Source organism: Aulonocara sp. 'chitande type north' Nkhata Bay, linkage group LG3, assembly GCF_057382095.1.
Source record: "Aulonocara sp. 'chitande type north' Nkhata Bay isolate Kocher_YH1m ecotype deep benthic linkage group LG3, A_spYH_male_GT1.1, whole genome shotgun sequence".
Classification (NCBI taxonomy): Eukaryota; Metazoa; Chordata; class Actinopteri; order Cichliformes; family Cichlidae; genus Aulonocara; species Aulonocara sp. 'chitande type north' Nkhata Bay.
This window is the reverse complement of record NC_141346.1, coordinates 49,718,276-49,738,152: the sequence shown is the minus strand read 5'-3', so window position 1 is coordinate 49,738,152 and position 19,877 is coordinate 49,718,276. Positions and strand designations below refer to the sequence as shown.

Sequence of the window (19,877 nt, the reverse complement as noted above, 5' to 3'; positions counted from 1 at the left end):
CTGGGTGAACACACCTGAATCAAATGATTATTTCATTACCAGGCCTCTGGAGAACATCAAGACATGTTGAGGAGGTCATTTAGCCATTTAAATCAGCTGTGTTGGGTCAAGGATACATCTAAAACCTACAGGACACCGGCCCTTGAGGCCTGGAGTTGTCCACATCTGGTTTAAAGGGTTAAAGCTAAGTGACAGCCTGCTTTAATGCTTCAGCACCATGGACAGAGGCAATGGGAATCTTACATTTGGACCAGTAATAAAACCTTTGATGCCCTCCAGTGGCATATTTAAGTACTGAGACTCACAATTACACAAGCAAAAATATTGTTTTGCTGTTTTATTAATTCTGTAAGACAAATACAAGGAAGGCCACTTCATTTCAAGAACATATTATTTTAAAAATGGGAAACAATATTGTTGTATTGCTGTTGAAAGCCATTTTAAGCTATTCTCTTATTTAAAAGGCGTCACCACAGCAGGTAACTCCACATATTCCATTTGTCAGATTTCCCACCACATTCCTGATACCCAAGGTACTTGTTTGGTAGGGCGCTTTTTCTAAGGCGAAAGCTATTGTGCATATTAGAGTATACACAATGGCAAGAGAAGAGCATCCCCCAGAATAAATTTGTACTTAAATGCCATCTTACATCATTTGTTATGTAACTACAGCGTCATTTAACTGCCATTAGATACTTGAGACAACAGATAATAACTGTGCCTGTGTGTGTCTGTGTGTCTGTGTTACCACTGGCGATAGCAAAGAGGTGCGTCCACAAGCTGAAGATGAAGAATCCTCCAACAGCCATGCAGCCCAGAGCTCCATTAAACCCTGACAGACCTGAGTACAGAGATTCATGACGCACTGCCATGGACAAACCTGCCACACACAAGAGCCAATGAATGAGTCACACTTGTTCACAGATATGGTAATAACACAAGTGGAAATACACAAATAACAATTAATTACTGTATCCATCACTGACAAGCTGAAGTACTAAATAACTGTCCATGTGGTGGTGCTACATGCACACTATTGTGTGGCTGCTCTCAGTGCAACGTGTAATTTGCGTGTAACCTAATAAGGACATTTTAATGTTTCCTGGCTGCTACTTCAAATCAACACACAGGAAGAGACAAAAACTGGTCCAGAGTAGAATAGAATAGAATCGGCCTTTATTGTCATTGTACATGTATAATGAAATTGTGAGTGCTCCACAGCAATAAAATATAAATAGTGGACAGCAAGAATAAATAGCAAACAGGAGAATATATATACAATCAAGATACAAAAATAAGAGAAAAGCACAGATTAGAGAACAAATGTCACTAAATATCAACATTTCACTGAAGCTCCTAGAAGAGCAGTTAGTATTTTAAAGTCTTGTGTAACTGGGTTTACAGAATATGATGCATCACTAAGGTAACCGCTGCCAGTTTGCCTGCTTTGTCTATTGTATTCCAGAATATTGCAGGTTGAATTGAGCCACTGTATGTCGAATGGGGCCACACCAAAGGGAATCTGCCTATTACATTTTCTTAACACTTAACATATCAGTGACATGCAGTTTTAGATTTGAAACAGAGAATAACATTCAAATCTTCATCACAAGAGATTAATTCATTCTGAGTTTGATGTCAAGAAGGCAGGTGGATTAAGACAAGGTCAATGCCTTGCCTCTGACTCACGTGCACACGAGATATCCACAACAGTGTGACGCTGAAACTAAAAGCAAACTGCACAGGGGGCATGCTGGCCCAGATAAATCTCTGCAGGGCCAAAAGCACTGACATTTTTTCTCCCTGGCCTCCGGCACCAGCTGCACAATGTCTCCTAACCTTCTTGAGGGAGAATAACAATTTCAATACAATGAAGTAAGAACACGTAGAGCCACTGAGTTCGTCTGCAAAGGCCAACAAGTTTTTTTTTCCAGAATCAGTGAGCATGACAGTTAACATTTCTCTGAAATATTTAACCTTTGTTGAAATGTAAAAAAAAAGAAAAAAGTATTGCAACACAGTGTTGTGGCGCACAATCCACTGACTGGTTGAGGCTTTTCTATGTGGAGTTTGATTGTTTCCTCTCTGTCTATGTGGGTTCTCTTCGTGTACCCCGGAATATGAGTGTGAACAGTTGTCTGTTTGTGTTAGTTCTGCAATAGCTTGGTCACCTGTACACGGTGTACCCCACCTCTCGACCCAGAATAACCTCAGCCCACCTGTAACCCTGAATCAGATAAGAGGAAGGCAACAGATGGAGCTGGATGGATGCATCTTCAACCTTACATTTGGAGCAGATCTGACCTTTTGGAAAAGTTTTTGTGTTAGATTGTTTCCTGATTGATTATTTAAACTTTGCTCCATTGTCATATACCTAATTTGCAATGGCTGCATGTTCACTTCCCTCATGTAGGTAAACACCTTTTAATGTAATGCATCCCAATCCATCAGCAGAATGCCAGCAATTGCTAATTAGTATGTCAGGAGATAATCTAATTACAGTATTGGACATATTCAAATGTTGACCTGTTGTAGATTGCAGATTAATAGTTAGGACACAATCGAAATAATTAATATTCATTTCAAGGACATACCAATATCAGCTTTCATGGCAATCTATCGTGTACTCGTTAACAACAAGCTTAACCTGTAAGTCATTAGGACACATTATGCCCAAATTCTGTTCATCAATGTGAAAAATAGCGTGATAATCCACCAGCTTCTGAAATATTTCCATTCCAAGAGCCACACCAATATTGTGTCTAATCCCCAGTGCCTTCCCTCAGATCTAATGCAAGTGACTATATAAACTGGATAAAAAGAGTGCATATTGCACGAGCCCTGTAGTAGGAGTGATGGATTTTTAACTGTCTGGATATGTCGAATATTATAAAATAAATAACTGAACACGGTCTGGTTGTGAGGAGTGACCCTTTAATCCTCCATTTGCTCTTCTTATAAATCATTTACACACATGTGCACTAAGTTGGATGAGCTCCACTTTGCTAAGTACATTTTTATTTTTTATCTTTCAGCCATTTTCATTTTAATGCCTGAAAATGAAAGATAATACACAGTGTAAATGCATGGCGACTGTGCGTGGTCGCTTTGATGCTGGTTTTACAGACTGTATTTTATAAGGAACTATCAATTTTGGTGGCTCGTCTGTAGATTAATGACCCTCAGGCAGTGCTGTGATTGATTTCCTTATTACAAGGCATTGGCAGCAGCAGTTTGGCAGTCTGGACCTGAAGCAGACTGACCACACCCCTGTGGTGCTTCCTTACTCTGTGTCTGCTAGACTATTGGCTTCCACTCCCGTTTGCTTTTTCTGTTTTTACGGCCACCTCCTTCAGCAGCTGCTCGTTAAACGCTTCACTCTCCATCTTTTATTCCAACCATTTTCTTTTGTTTCTCACACGCAGTACTTTTCTTGTTCCCTTCATTGTTTGATCACTCCTCCTTTTCCCACTTGGTCTCTTTCTACACCATTAAAGACTAATAGCTTTGATGGAGAAAGTCCCTGGAGGATACTAAATTTTTTTTTTTTACTGTTTTTACGTCTTTATTCTTGTGTGTTTCTGGATGTGAAACTCTCTTTCTGATGTCATCTGTGCTATCAGAATGAGTCAGAATGAGTATTCATATCATATTAAATCCAGTATGTCCCCTCTCCTTTTTTCTCCTCTCCTCCCATTTCTTTTTCACATTCCTCCATTAACAGTGACTTGCAAAAAGACTAAATGGTGGAGAAATTTATCGCAATGAACTCATACGAACTTTGCATAATGTCTAACTTGGTATTTTGGTATTTGCCTCCTAAATTTCCTTTCCCACCCAGTGGGCCCTCCTGACAAGACCGTCCTATGTTGGTAATAATTCTGCGCTATCCTAGGTACCGTAGGGTGAGAGGCAGGAACAGCATAATAAAGCTGGAAATTCTGTTTCAGGTGTGCCACCCCAATATTTTTAGTGGCTATACCCATGAAAGTAATTCTGGAGGCGCTGATCCTCTGGGCTTCATGCAACTAGTGACGCATCCTTTGATGTTTTTAAGGGGGAAAATTGTGGACTCAAATGTTAATACTCTCTAGGGTTCAACAGTCTAAGCATCAGATGGAATTATTTATCTTAGCTTTAGTAGTACTTTATATTACAGCTTGGTAATAACATGGTAATAATGGAATAAAAATGTGAAAACAATATTACTATGAAATATAGTAGAAATGGGCAGTTTTTCTTTTTGCTGGCCTGATTCATGATTATTGCTACAGTTATTTGCTGGAAATCATCATACCTTTGGAAATTTCCATTATTCTATTATTACTATGAAATTTAATAGAAACATGCTTTGACTTTATAAACAGAAATTTCCGACTGTTCAGCTCAGCCATTCACAGAAAATACTTCATGTATGTCGTTAAGCTTCTTATGTAATACCCGAAGGTCTGACTCAAGACCACTGGTGTACAGTTTGACCATAATTCTGCCAAGAGCCTAAATAAAATCCCAAAAGCAGGTGTTGCCGTTTACTTTACACTCTAATTTGATATATTTTAAACATCCCTATGCATTACAACATTATACTTCATGTCACAAATAAACATCCTTCTTCCTCCTTTCTTTTGTTCTCCTGATGCTACGCTATGCAAAATCACAAATGCAGATGTGAGATTTGATGAAAAATCTTTTGATGAAAGAACCCAGAGTTAAGAGTGAACTGTAGTTGACTTCTCTGATGCCTCACTTTTTCTTTCCTCCTGTACCTGATACACAATATGAATGCAGCAGAAGGTAGACAGGCTATGGCCTACATACAGCCCCTGATCTCCTCCTCCTGAAATCCCTCATGGGACTAGTTTACAGCACAATCCTTTGAATGACAGCTCTAAAAATGTCCTCACACTCTCTCCTCTCCAAGTCTGACCCATGCTTCTGTATCTTTCTGCCTCCTTCTGAAGACATTAAAAGGCGATGAAGCTGTTAAGCTGAGACAGCCTCAATGATTTCATCGGCCTGTCAATAAATTACACATTTCTGAACATCTGCCACCTGCCTGCCATTTGATCTTTACACATTTAGCACTACAGTCATTTTTTTTGTTTTTATTTATGTTTTTGTCACTGATTTCATACTTTGTAAGTACAAAACAAAACCTAAACAAACAAACAAAGAAATAAAATGGGGACATTTAGTCCATAGATGAATTATACAGGTTTTTTTGTATATCACAAAAGATTATCGGTTTACTTATCTTGTCCAAATAATGATACAAGGTCTTTTGTTGTTTCTCTCCCTGTCACTTTTTTATTTCATTTACTCAGGTCACGCCTTATCCTTACTTTCCCTTCAAAACTTATTATACCCTTTCTCAATTCTCCATCTCCATGTTTTGTCTCCTGACACTGATCCTTCTATTCTTGTTCTAATTCTCTGCTGAACAGGATTCAGTTGTAAGTTTAACCTTGTAGCACTTATTCACACTCTCAACTGTCTCAATTGTTGCCGCTGTGGCTTCTTTTCTTTCGGTGTGTGGGTGTCCATTTTACATTTATTCAGAGCTTCTGGTTCACCAAACAATACCAAGAGGTTAAATGATGCTTATAATTACACAGTAAATGTTATGAACTTTTCTCATGACTGTATATACAGTATAGTTTAGTAGTTAAGAACAACTGTGGAGATCTGTGATGCAGAGGAATCTGATACATCAGACTTTTGTAGACAAAAAGTACAAAAATAATAAATTAAGTTTAGTTTTATTCTTTTTTGAGAGATTTGTCACCTGGCAGATGTATAGTAAGCCAATTGCAGTAACAACAGCATTTAAAATTAGGAACAGGATTGTTTGCTGGATAAGAGCATATTTTAGGCTAGCGGCTAAATTTTGGGTTTTGCAGCAGCTAAAATCTTTCTGATGGAGTCCGAAATTACAGGTGTCTAAATGACAGAGACAAAAGTGAGTGACTTTCATGTTAATAAAATACTTCAAATAGCTTAATATGGCTAAAATATAACTAAAATTCTAAAATCACTAAGAGCAAAAGCCACATTACAAAGAAATGAAGGAAAGAAGAATGGATCACAGAAAAAAGAGAGAATGCACAAATAGCAGTGAGAGAGACTTTGGCATTTTGTCTGTCTGCATTTAGCTGCTACGCTACATCAGGCTGCTTCCTCTTGGCTCTGTCTCCTACACAATCTCATTATAGTCACATCCCTTTGATTACTTTCCCATCACACCGTTGTTTTTATTGCAGCAGTCTGTGTGGTTGTTTGTGTTTGTGTGTTTCTGCACTCCTGTGTGTATGTCCCTGCCACTGTTAGCATGTGTCCACAGGTTTGTGTGAGTGTGTAGCTGTACCAGCTCACTCCCACTCTTCTTTTTTTTATTCTGTATGACTCATAGCTACAAACACACATGATGTAGAGACACACACACACACACACACACACACACACACACACACACACACACACACACACACACACACACACACACACACAGTATTTTAGGACACTTTACTAAAGTTACATAGATGTGGCTGACTCTGTTTACACATTCTTTTGTGTAAACAGAGTCAGAGTGAAGCAGATATCAGAAGAACACTGTGCCACAGCCCCGTGGGTGTGTATATAAGCCAGCAGTATTAGTGCTCTGCATGGCTAATTGCTTTGTGTTTTATTTAGCTTCGTGCGCACAAGCTGCTGCTGCTAACAGTTTCTTATTTATATATCTGCTGCTGACATGTCTTAATTTCAGAGAGATGCATGAACATAACCTGAAACTGAACTCATTACAACACACTTTCATTTGACACTTCGCATGCAGACATTTACGTCTTCAGGTCCTGGCAGAGGTATTGCATTTTGCTTTTGGGCACAGGTGTGACTACATGCGTAACACCAACTTTGACACACTGTTTCACAAACCAGTAAAGCACGATAAAGCATAGCTTTTAGGCCAAATCTGTTAATATTGTTAATATAAACAGAGTTTTCCAGTATATTATGTTTAAATGTTAATGACTCAGTTGGGATTATCATCATGCTTCCACCTGGGTATCAATCTCAAGGCATGTAAATTACTGTAGGATAATTGTGTGAATAAGAATATGAATAATCTGTGTCTTCCAGCCTTGTAATTGATTTGCAACCTGTCCAATGTGTGCATTTTTCCTAAAGTAAACTAAAGCAGGTTCATATGGATAAACAATGGATTCACAATTTGTAAAATCACAGACGTCAGAGCATGAAACAGACCTAGAGCAGCTCTGTAGGGAACCATGAGCTACTCCAATTTTCAGTCTGACTGAGGCTGTATTTCTCTTTGTGTTTTGTGTCTTATATTTACAATGTTTTCAAGAAAGGCCTAATAGGCTCAAAAAAGGCAGACTTTAAGTCCTTTGTGAAGGTAAATTGGATCCTTCTACCCCCCCATAACACAAACAAAACTACCTTGTGATGTTTACTTCTCCCCTCAGTAAGCATAAATAGTTTGTACTGCTGGCTTTCTATCATAAATATTGTCTCATGCTTGGAAATGGTACCCCAGAGCCACTGAGGACATTGTTACACAACTATTTTCACACAGTAATACTCACCTCCTCACATTTTACTGTGAAGTTTAGGAGTTCCCTGTAAGTGGTGAGCTCTAAGGTGATGTATCATACAATGAAATGCTGACAAGTTGATCCCAGTATCACTGAAGACTGTGTTAAATTGGGATTTATTGTGAGTGGTGCATTTGTATGATGCACAAACAAATGCAATAACACTTTTCTCTCTCCCACTCCTCCCACGCAGCCACATGAGCACACAGATTGAAACCAACCGGTCAGCGTTCCTACTGCGGATCCCAGCAGAGCATGGACAGCGAGCAAGGGGGAGTAGAGGAAAACTGCTCCCAAGATGAGAAGGGACGGTCCCAGGTCCCCACAGGCAAAGATCTGACCCACTCCAAGAGGGATGCCACGTATTACCTGGACAAAGAGAGGACTTAGGGGATTATTTGCTTTGCTTTTATTACCTAGCATACTGAAGAGCATTACACAGAATTTATATAAGTTGCAAGAGCAGAAACACTCTCACAAAAACATAATAACACAATGGTTGAAATAACCTCAGTGACTTTCTTGCAGCTTAAATCAGCATTTTTTTTTTTACCAACATTCACACACACCCGTGCTGCATCCAAACCAGTTAAATGAAGAGTTTCCATGGTGATGTGCTGGTGCACCTGCCTGTCGCGGATATTTAGAAGTCATAAACGGTCTTTCATTATATTGCTGTAACTCTTGCATGCGTGCCTGTGTATGCGTGTGTGTTTGTGCAAGATTAAATACACTGTCAGTGAAGTGCAGCCAGAGCACCATCCTCAGCAGACTGACTGAAGCCGAAGACATCAAATATAAATAGGATCGACGTCATCACCATCTCTGGAGAGAACCAGAGGAAACATGAGTGAAAGAAAGAATGGAGGAGGAAGACTGATGGAAGAAAAGTAAAACAGAGAGCAACAGAAAATAAATACTGGATAAAAATGGGGAAATTAGGAAGAGGAAAGAAGAAGTAGCAAGGAATATGAGGATGGGACAGGATCACAGTGACCTTGTTCGTTGTAAACTAAAGGGAAGGAGAGAGATAAAGAAGGAAGAAAGGAGGAAGGAGATTTGCACAGCAGAGCAGGGAAACAGACTGGAAGGAAGAGAGGCACAGAGATGAAAAGAACGGTTTAGAGGGTGTAAATCTCATAAGTAACAAACAAAAAGGGAATCTATTAAGTTAAAGGAACAGCTTTTTATGCGATGAAAGACAGACAGATGGAGTGAATCAGAAAGGAAACAATGAAATATGTCTGAAGGAGGGAAAGATGGAGAAACTTTGATATGTGGGGAAAAAAACTGAAAAAAAGAATCTGAGGTGATGGAGCTGAAAGTTGTGGAAAGTAATTATTTAGTGTGAGGGACAAACTGTGCCACGGGGTGTGATGCTTGTTAATGGAATCGTGTGTAAATCTTGACTCCATATTCAGGACACCTTACAGGGCTGACGGCTGGCAGCATGGCTAATCTAGTTTATACAACTTTGCAGTTACTTTGCATATCGTCGTGTACAGAAATGCACTTTAGGCAATGTGCTACAAAAAAGAAGTAACAACTTCAGTCTGTAGTCTCTGTCAGATAGCTTCATACCAGGAAGCCTGCTTACAGGTCTTCTAAGGTCATGTCCCTGCCATCAGTGTTTTGTTATTTTCTTAAAGAAATAATGAAGCAAAGTCATGCACAAAAACTGAAAGAATGTCTCTCGGCTCCAGTGGATGAAAGCTGAAGTCAAAGCACAGGAGCCAAAGACTGAAGTTCCCTAAATGGACACTTGATTCTTGGCTGATTCCACAGGCTATTCAATTCCAGCTGACTCCCATGTTAAAATGCTCAAATTTGCATATGCGTTAAGCTGGTGTATCCACGGCAGACCCGACCACACGTTCATGCTTTCCAGCATACTTTATTCACGGTTGCTGTTTTAACAATACTCGGGTGCAGTTTTCCAGATCACCGCCAAATACTTCACCAACCACAACACACACTCAGGACCCAGTGCTATTTACGCAGGACGGCGTGGTGAGCCGATGCAGCTCCGGTGCGTTGGCTTCTCCTGCAGCTGTGCCTCACCTGACTACTGCCTAATGCATTTGGTATCTATATGTCATTTTCTCTTTTGTGGCAACAACACATGGGATAAAATCAATCCCTTTTCTTCTGATTATCTGGGTCATGAGTGGCCTATCCCATTTGCCATAAGGCGAGAGACAGACAACTATTTGCATTCACATATTCACCTATGGATAATTTAGAGTCACCAATTAACCTAACTACATGTCTCAGGCCTGTGGGGGGAAGCCAGAGTACCCAAAGAGAACCCATGCAGACACGGGGAGAAGATGCAAACTCCACACAGAAAGACCCTCGGCCTGATGGTGGATTCATTTCCCGAAATTTCTTGCTGCGAGGCAAGAGTGCCATCACACCAGCATGTTGCCCAACATGGGATAAAATATTTACATAAACCGAATTAAGGCTTGAGGTCATGCATGGGTTATTGGGCTTGTTAATGCATAACTCCTTTTTGTCCTCTTTGTTTGACAAGTGGGTTCAAACTATGCTCTCGGTTATCTTCTAGACATAACCTCGGCTAATTGGAGTCACTAACCTGCACCTTTTGACCGTGTTTGTGGTGCTGGTTATCTGACAAACAGCATGAATTGCTGTGAGGTTAATTGTACTAACAGCCCAGGAGAGAATCTGGAGCTCCAGTTTCGTTGAGAAAGCAGTCTGTGCTGACTACGAGTGTGCTTTGGTAAGATGAGAAATAAAAATTAAAAATAATGCAAGTTAGCTGATAATTTGGCCCTCAACCTTGATGACTGTAAATTACTTCCTTTGATATAAAGCCCCCTTCCACCAGTCAAGGACACTCTTGAGAAAGCAGTCACATCACTGTCAGAATCCACAATCATGAGATGTCCTCATGAATGGCTGCAAGTGGAAATGATGTGTTTGCTGATGATGACAGAAATTACTGGATGAGTTCTCAAGTGTGCAGGGCTTTACTTTCTGCTCAGTTTCAGCCAAATGCTGCAAAATTAATCTGACAGAGTTTCACAGTACAATGGTAATGACACAAAGCATACTGCAATGACAACACAGGAGTTTCTCAACACAAAGAAACTGGATATTCTTCCATGATCAAGTCAGTGACCTGATGTCATGCCAGCGTATTTGGTGTTTCTCTGTGTGAGTCTATACAAAATATTTTTGTATAGACTGTATATTTTTAAACTGCCAAATTGTCATTAGAGCATAAACCTAGCTGTTAAGACATTATAATATCCACATGACCACAAAGCTTTTCTGATTTGGGTCACCTAATTGGGTCTGCCAAAGATCGAATTTAAATTCAGTCGCTGTGTAAGTGCTGAGATGCCAGCTGGCTCACTGAGATCAAAAGCCGAACACAGCAGCTGGTGAGAGTCTGGATTCCTGTCTTGTGAGAAGCAGCTCAAGGTAAGTGCCTTTCATTTGAATTCAAGAGATGAAAGGAAATAAATTCCTTACAAAGGTACACTGTTCAGCAACTTGTAGACAGTCTACTATACTTTCAGCTTCAAATTCAGGAGTAAGTTCTCACTTTGTTTTGTCTTTTTGTCCCTGACTGCTGAGCCCCAAGTTCCCAAATCCCCATGAACCCCCACCTCAGCCCACCCACCTACTCCCAAACTTACTGGGAACCTGATATTTAAACCATTCATCACAAGTCCAAGCCCTTTCTCTCCATAGAAACGGAAAAGAATACAATTAAAACCATAACCTTTATAAAGAGCTTAACCTGTGCAATCACATTCTCCCAGCAAAAATCATCCGTTGAAACAGTTTTGACTCATTATAATTTCCAAACAGGAGCGCCACCACTGACTGTTGCTAAGTAACTGGTGAGTCATAGCTGGCTGCTCTTATGCATATAGTGCTCCCAGTTACTTGTTCACTCTGGAGACCAGGCTGCAACATGATGCGCACTCTTAGGATAACCCTGGCCTTAGTTAAGCTTGGTTTCTGTCTCTTTTTTTTCTTCATTATATATCCTACCAACTTCTAATATTTCCGTTTGTGACTGCAAATGAGCAGCATCTCTAGTGGAAGTCCTCATGATGTCAGCTCATCAGTAACAGAAATCCATTTAACCATCACGTAGTTTGATACTTCTCAGGCAGAATTTCATAAAACCAATCAAGTGGCTAATGTGCTGGTGGGACTTAAAGTGGAGTGATTAGGCACTCCCTGTCTCCTTTGTTAGGTACACCTGTTCTGCTGCTTAGTAAAATAAATATCTAATTAGCCAATCTCATTAAAAGCTCTCAGTATATTTAGACATGAGAGAGAAGAAAGAAGAAATATCAGAGAGAGGAAAGCTGATTTAAGTGACTTTTAATGTTCCATCATTGTTTGCACCAGATGCACTGGTCTTAGGATCTCAGAAAATGCTGATCTGCTGGGATTTTCCTGGAAAACCACCTTTAGGGTTTACAGAGAATGGTCCAAGAAAGCGACTTTACCTATTAGATCACTGAAGGGAAAATGTTTTGTTAACGCCAGATGTCAGCGGAGAATGGCCACAAAGCTGCAAACTGATAGGAAGGAAACAGTAACAGCGTCCACTCTTTACAGCCAAGGTAACTCTGAAAACCTTGAACAATGTAGAGAGGCAAGAGAAAAGTGGAAAAACATTGCCTGTTTTGATGAGCCTTGATTAATGCTGCAACATTTGGATGGTAAGATCAACATTTGGTGGGAAAAAAAAAATGAAGGCATGGCTCCATCCTGCATTCATGTTGTTTCCAAGTGTGGGTTAAAATTGTACAAACTGTACAACCTTGTCCAGTAATTGCACTTATAATTTTTTCATATATATGCATTTGTCTATCTAGAAGAAAATGGGATCATACTAAAATTAATTAAAACTTTTCCCATGGTGCACTTCGAATGCATTCACTGCTGGACTCCAAATCTTTAAAAATCGTCTTTGCCAGCATATTTTCACTATTTAATATTTACCCCTCTGGCACATCCTGGATAAGAATATTAGTTTCCTCTCTACTAGTCTCACAGCACCATTAACTCTCAGCAGAGAGACACATTTTAAGAAAGTGTGACTTGCTTTTATATGTGTGGGATACTAATAAACTCCTAATGGCATCAATGAGATATAGTGCTGTAATAAAGTTCTCCTAATGCATTGAGCACAGCCCACCTGTGTTCTGGATCATTAAATGATCCTCGTCTCAAAGTAATGTTACTGTAAATCTGACTCTCCTGTGTGATAATTATCACTGAAGTTAACAGTATCACTAGTGCCAGTGAAATTAGGCTCGCACGAAAGACAGTTATTTGGTTATGCAAGATGTTAGAGATTTAGATTTTTTTTAATGTACTGTTTATAGCTTATATGACACTTAACACATTTATTTCATAATCCGTTTTAATAGTTTCAATAGTTCTAATTATATCAGTGAGGACAGCCAGAAAACAGAAATGTCTCTTTTTGTAATGAAATAGCAATAAACAGTACTTCATACTCTAGGAAATGGCACCTGAGTGAATAGACAGGATATAATGGGTGATTGTGCCAGTAGGACTGAGCCAACACAGTCAGACTGAAAACCAAGATGTCAACTCTAACATAAACTTGAATGTGCAGAAATCAGTCTCAATAATTTTCACAGTTTCACAGAAAACATTTGGACAACTTCAGGGAGCTAAGGCCTGAGGCAAATAATGCACCTGGACATGGCTAGATGATATGAGACAAATGAACAATTCATTTTCATTGTGTTAGACTTTCTGTCCCAGTATGAAAGTAAATCAAAAATCAAAAGAGTGACAGGTATAAAAATCTGTTACAATTAGGGATGGGTATCGAAAACCGGTTCTTGTTGAGAACCGGTTCCCACTGTTTCAATTCCTTGGAATTGTTTGCCATTTTTGCAATCGATTCCCTTATCGATTCCAGTCGCCCCGAATGACGTCACCACGTTGCGGAGCGTCATTTACCTGGCAGGAAACATGGCGGCTCAAACGCTCAAAAGTTTGGTTATACTTTACGAGAACGGATGACAACAGGGCAACTTGCAATACTTGCAAAGTAGATATTTCATTTAAGGGAGGAAACACTACGAATATGCAAAAGCATTTGCTCACAAAACACACGATGACCTTAAATGAAGTTTTTAATTCCGCTCCGGACTCGTGAATCTCAACCCAGCAGCAGCGGTAACGTTTGCACGTCCTTCTCCTGTTAATGCGGCAGGTAAATAATCAACTAACAGTGCATATTATGTTAGCGCGATCTGCCTTATTACAAAACCTGCCATTACTGTGCATTTAGGCGACCATGATGAGAGAGACAGACAGAGTCTGGCTCAGATGCTGGCAGTTCTCGCTGCAGTCTACCGGTAGCATCTCCTTTCAGGCCAGGATAGTCACTGCTCGGTGACATTCGTCTAAGTTTGCCACAGGAGATACCCCCGATTTTCGGTAAGTGAACGTGTTTAATTGTAGGCAGGGACATTACTGGATATTCTTGTGTAATTGCTACTGAATACTTTATGTTATACTTTGTTATTGCTACAGAAGAATATTTATTTTATAATTTTTCATTTACTATTTTTTTTCCTGGGGACCCTGTGACACCCCATTGAAAAGCCGTCGGCTGTGGATCTCTTAAGATCTCACTGCTGGGTTTGTAAGGCCATGTTACTCCTAAATTTCTATCTTGTTCAAAGAGAAGATATAAAACAAAGTTGTAAGCTAATCGACCTTAGTGTTCTCTTTATTTAAAAAAAAAAATCGATAAAGAATCGATTCGTTAAACAGAATCGAAAATGGAATCGGAATTGTGAAAATCTAATCAATACCCATCCCTAGTTACAATGTAGCCTTCAGTATTTTGGTCATTCTTATTCCATATCTCAAGGTTTTAGTTGTCGATTCCAGATTATAGTTGCCTCTCTGTACCTTCACGTAATTACTTCTACAGTATTTATCAGACAGAATCCCAGTTCAGAGGTTTTACATATTCTTTACCTGTAATGCTATGAGCTCTGTAGCATTGGGCTCCAGGGCCCCTGGTGGTTTTATTGAGTGGTGTGGAAAATAGGGGTGTTCTGGGCCAGTACACAGGAGGTAGAGGATGATAATAATGTTGAAGGGAAACACGGCAGCAGGCAAGTCCCAGCGGTCTAAAAACGATGAGAGTCCACTAAACAGAAAGACACTGAAAAAATGAAAAGAGTAAGGAAGAAGTAATTAGAAATATTACTATTTTGTCTATTTCATTTAGAAATGAAATAGACAAAAGGAAAACCCAGAAAGTGTATACAGTGGGGCAAAAAAGTATTTAGTCAGCCACCGATTGTGCAAGTTCCCCCACTTAAAATGATGACAGAGGTCAGTAATTTGCACCAGAGGTACACTTCAACTGTGAGAGACAGAATGTGAAAAAAAAATCCATGAATTCACATGGTAGGATTTGTAAAGAATTTATTCGTAAATCAGGGTGGAAAATAAGTATTTGGTCACCTCAAACAAGGAAAATCTCTGGCTCTCACAGACCTGTAACGTCTTCTGTAAGAAGCTTTTCTGTCCCCCACTCGTTACCTGTATGAATGGCACCTGTTTGAACTCATCATCTGTATAAAAGACACCTGTCCACAGCCTCAAACAGTCAGACTCCAAACTCCGCCATGGCCAAGACCAAAGAGCTTTCGAAGGACACCAGGAAAAGTATTGTAGACCTGCACCAGACTGGGAAGAGTGAATCTACAATAGGCAAGCAGCTTGGTGTGAAAAAATCAACTGTGGGAGCAATCATCAGAAAATGGAAGACATACAAGACCACTGATAATCTCCCTCGATCTGGGGCTCCACGCAAGATCTCATCCCGTGGGGTCAAAATGATCATGAGAACGGTGAGCAAAGATCCCAGAACCACACGGGGGGACCTGGTGAATGACCTGCAGAGAGCTGGGACCAAAGTAACAAAGGTCACCATCAGTAACACACTACAACGGCAGGGAATCAAATCCCGCAGTGCCAGACGTGTTCCGCTGCTGAAGCCAGTGCATGTCCAGGCCCGTCTGAAGTTTGCCAGAGAGCACATGGATGATACAGCAGAGGATTGGGAGAATGTCATGTGGTCAGATGAAACCAAAGTAGAACTTTTTGGTATAAACTCAACTCGTCGTGTTTGGAGGAAGAAGAATACTGAGTTGCATCCCAAGAACACCATACCTACTGTGAAGCATGGGGGTGGAAACATCATGCTATGGGGCTGTTTTTCTGCCAAGGGGACAGGACGACTGATCCATGTTAAGGACAGAATGAATGGGGCCATGTATCGTGAGATTTTGAGCCAAAACCTCCTTCCATCAGTGTGAACTTTGAAGATGAAACGAGGCTGGGTCTTCCAACATGACAATGATCCAAAACACACTGCCCGGGCAACAAAGGAGTGGCTCCGTAAGAAGCATTTGAAAGTCCTGGAGTGGCCTAGCCAGTCTCCAGACCTCAACCCCATAGAAAATCTGTGGCGGGAGTTGAAAGTCCGTGTTGCTCGGCGACAGCCCCAAAACATCACTGCTCTCGAGAAGATCTGCATGGAGGAATGGGCCAAAATACCAGCTGCTGTGTGTGCAAACCTGGTAAAGACCTATAGTAAACGTTTGACCTCTGTTATTGCCAACAAAGGTTATGTTACAAAGTATTGAGTTGTATTTTTGTTATTGACCAAATACTTATTTTCCACCCTGATTTACGAATAAATTCTTTGCAAATCCTACCATGTGGATTCATGGATTTTTTTTTCACATTCTGTCTCTCACAGTTGAAGTGTACCTCTGGTGCAAATTACTGACCTCTGTCATCATTTTAAGTGGGGGAACTTGCACAATCGGTGGCTGACTAAATACTTTTTTGCCCCACTGTAATGTTTATCTGGACTTTTCAGTGGGAGGCACGTTTTGTCACTGAGGCAGTCACTTCTTTTTCTTGAATATCCTGTTGACTGACTACTGTAGATCTCAGCAGAGACAACTCATGATGGGGAAGCTTTATTCCAATGTGCTTTGTTTAAAATATACATTACTGCACTGAGAAATTTAACAAATTCATCTTTGTTCATTTTTGATAAGAAAATAATGATAATGATAATGATGAACTACTTTTTTTTCTGAATGACACCAACCTTAACATTTGTTAAAGTCTGGAAAACGCCTGAGGTGGTGGGTACTTGAAAATTACTCCCTAAAAAGAATCAAGTAGCTAATGTATCAATAAATAACAAGATGTATTTTAAAGAATATATAATCTCTGTAGATCAGCTGATCTAAGTGCCAGCCTGCATCACTGCTGGCTCAGCTGATACACTTTCTATGCATTCAACCGGCACCTCACATTTACAGCATGCTATTTAGGCAACATGCCATAGCTTGCCTCTGGTTGCTTTGCATGTCCAAGCTGCTTTGCAACCCATCTCCACGTCAGCTCCTCCTTTCATGCTATATTTGGATTAATCAGTGTCATATTTGTTGACCGCGATTTTCACATGTACAGTACATATAGAAAGATGGGGAAGTTTGCAAACAGAGTCAGATATTAAAGATATGAACGACTGCAGACAGAAGGAAAAATCTTCTTTTGAATTTGGAGAATCTGACTGAAAGGACAACATGAATGACAGCCATTCCCTTACCTGAACCATTAACCTTGAGAAACCTTGAGAGTTGAGAAAGCACTCTGAGGAAATACTACTACTATACTATAATAAAATGGACACACAAGAAGGGAATATAAAACACATGCGTCCGTGTATGTGTTTCTTACCATGTTGCCGACCCCAGGAAGACAGGCAGCAGGAGCCACCAGTACCAGTCTCCAGCTGAGCTATACACTCCCATAAGCAGAGACACCAACATGCCATTAAAACCATGATGACCTCCCGCCACCTCAACACTATACACGCAGACACAGAACAGGAATATTTACATATGACGATTACATTTTGCAAATAAATACATAAATAAAAAAAAACCCTGAAAGGTAATAAATCTGTACTGTTTTTTCTGTAATGCAACACAAAGCTTTAAATAGATTTTAATGGGTTCTCAAGAAAAATAAAATGTTCAGTTGAGTTAATGAGCTGAGGCCCATGGGTGACATTAAATTTTCTCTGCAAGTCAAAGTTAAAAATTTGAGGATCTCCTGTTCAGCTGGAATTGTTTTATAAACCTTAAAAACACATTTCACTTTGTATGGTATAAATACAGGGAGAAGGCTTCAAAAATAAATGCAGGGTGGTGTGTATGCAGGGCTTATAGTTGTGAATTTTAAGTAGAAGCCCCGATCAATAGCGAACCTGAGTAGATTACAAGGTCAAAGGTTAAAGAGGATATGTTTTATTTATGTGCTTTTAGAATGACCAAAGCATTAAATATGGACACATAAATGTTCACTGCTTTCAGCCTCTGTAGTGTTGCCTGTGTTTGTGCATTTCTATATCATCCCACCTGTCTTGTCCTGTGATGACAGCTGTTAGCGTGGAGGCCAACACTCCCAGAGTTCCCAGCAGGCCCTGCCAGGGGGAAGCCCAGTACAGGGCAGCCAGGATGAGACCACCACTCAGCGGGTTGTTGGCCAGAATTACCCTGGTCACCCCTCTCAGGCCACAGACTGCCAGCTGTAGCACAAATGACTTGTCTGAGGACACATGAGGAAAAAAAAGGGTCCCTATAAATAAACAGCACTTCACAGCAAGATGCTTGCAGATGTAAAAGTGGACTGAAAGAGGCGAGTGCAACTTTTACAAAATTTCAGCCGCAGTTGGATTTCTTGTTGCTAAGTCAGGGTTTTATAGCAGAATCAAAATTGGATTTTAATGATAATTTCGTTCCAAGTTGGAGAGAAAGTGCGACAGTATTCTCTGTGGGAGTCGCATCTGAGTGTTTTAATGGTGATGTAAGCTTTTTTGAATCATTTATTTATAATTATGGTAATTTAGCACTTCCTCTAGTGGCAAAGTTTTGCGATTAATTACATTAACCCTTTAAGACCTACCATAGAACCAAGTCTGCCAGAGCTTACTTTATGTTTTTACATGCTGTAGTGTCATTTTTGGGAGCATTTTAAGGTGCTATATATCAATACAACTGTTATAGCCCATATTTTAATAATATGTATGCATTAAGTCCATAGTAACTACATTAATTGCAAAAAAGTGCAATAAACTACAAAAAAATTTAAAATCTTTTTTTTTTTTTTTTTTTTTTTTTTTTTTACATATATTTATACTTGGAGAAATTTAAATACTTTAAATACAAAAAAGTTGCAAAAAATTGTTTACAACAACAGGAAATTTATTTTGAGTGTCTTTATAGTTTTATTTTTGAGATACAGCAATTTTTATATACACTGCAGGAAAAACGAAAAACAATCCTATGATGCAAATTTGCAAAGAAAACAGCAGGTGCATCAAAATAAACTATTTAAAGCAGTGCAATTCGAGTTCTAAGCATCTGAGAAACTATTCAGAAAAGCATAAAGTCAAACATGACTTTTAAAAACACCAATATAGGCTTTTAAGGCCTACAAGTAAAAACTACATTTTCCGCGGAAATGACGTCACTTCCGGTTTCAGGCAGGAAATGGCGGACATGCGATCGTTCGTGCTGACATCTGTTTCAATGTGGGAAGTGTTACGAACAGCTGATTGGATCGGCAAATATTGTGCTTTTGTTCCTGCAAGCGCTTTTTATGCAATTTTTGCAAAGCTATATGTGGAAGGAAACCGTGACCGAGGACAAGCTGATGGCATAAGATGTAAGTACAACTCCTCCGGTTTCATATGCAAAAAACTTATTGCGCTAGCTTACGAGGTTCTGGTTCTACAGGGATTTAAAAATAATTACGCAAAACGGAGCGTGCCCGCTCTGACCGGCTTTAAAGGGTTAAGATTAGTATTGTAAGAAAAGGCTTCTGGATGACATGTATTGTGAGTTTTTTCCTACCCTTCATGTACTTATCCAAGTGCTCCATGTCTCCACTGCACAATAGCAGGCCATTCAACACACGCCGACTGAAGCTGGCACGCGTCCTGCTGGCCTCCTCCATCTCTGTTTTGGTTTCTATCCACATCCCTGCAGCTGCTGGGCCACACCAATACAAAACGTGGCAAATGGATAATAATTATGCTGCAACTCTTCAAGGTTCTTCTTATTTGCGACTCTTTTTGTTCTGTTCTCGTCTGTGTTTGTTCCTCTGTTGGTTCTT

General features: G+C 39.9%; 1 protein-coding gene across 1 annotated transcript in view; it reads right to left on the bottom strand.

The window, feature by feature from the left end:
- Positions 1-19,877, bottom strand: part of LOC147336024 (urea transporter 2) — a 22,070-nt gene extending 2,193 nt beyond the window's left edge. Inside the window, exons 1-6 of the mRNA XM_086284779.1 lie at positions 19,616-19,877; positions 18,119-18,308; positions 17,436-17,564; positions 14,640-14,829; positions 7,835-7,982; positions 749-880 (exon numbers count right to left, since the gene is read on the bottom strand). Coding sequence (XP_086140905.1) covers positions 749-880; positions 7,835-7,982; positions 14,640-14,829; positions 17,436-17,564; positions 18,119-18,308; positions 19,616-19,742 — 916 coding nt within the window. The 5' untranslated portion in view covers positions 19,743-19,877. The remainder of the gene's footprint in view (positions 1-748; positions 881-7,834; positions 7,983-14,639; positions 14,830-17,435; positions 17,565-18,118; positions 18,309-19,615) is intronic.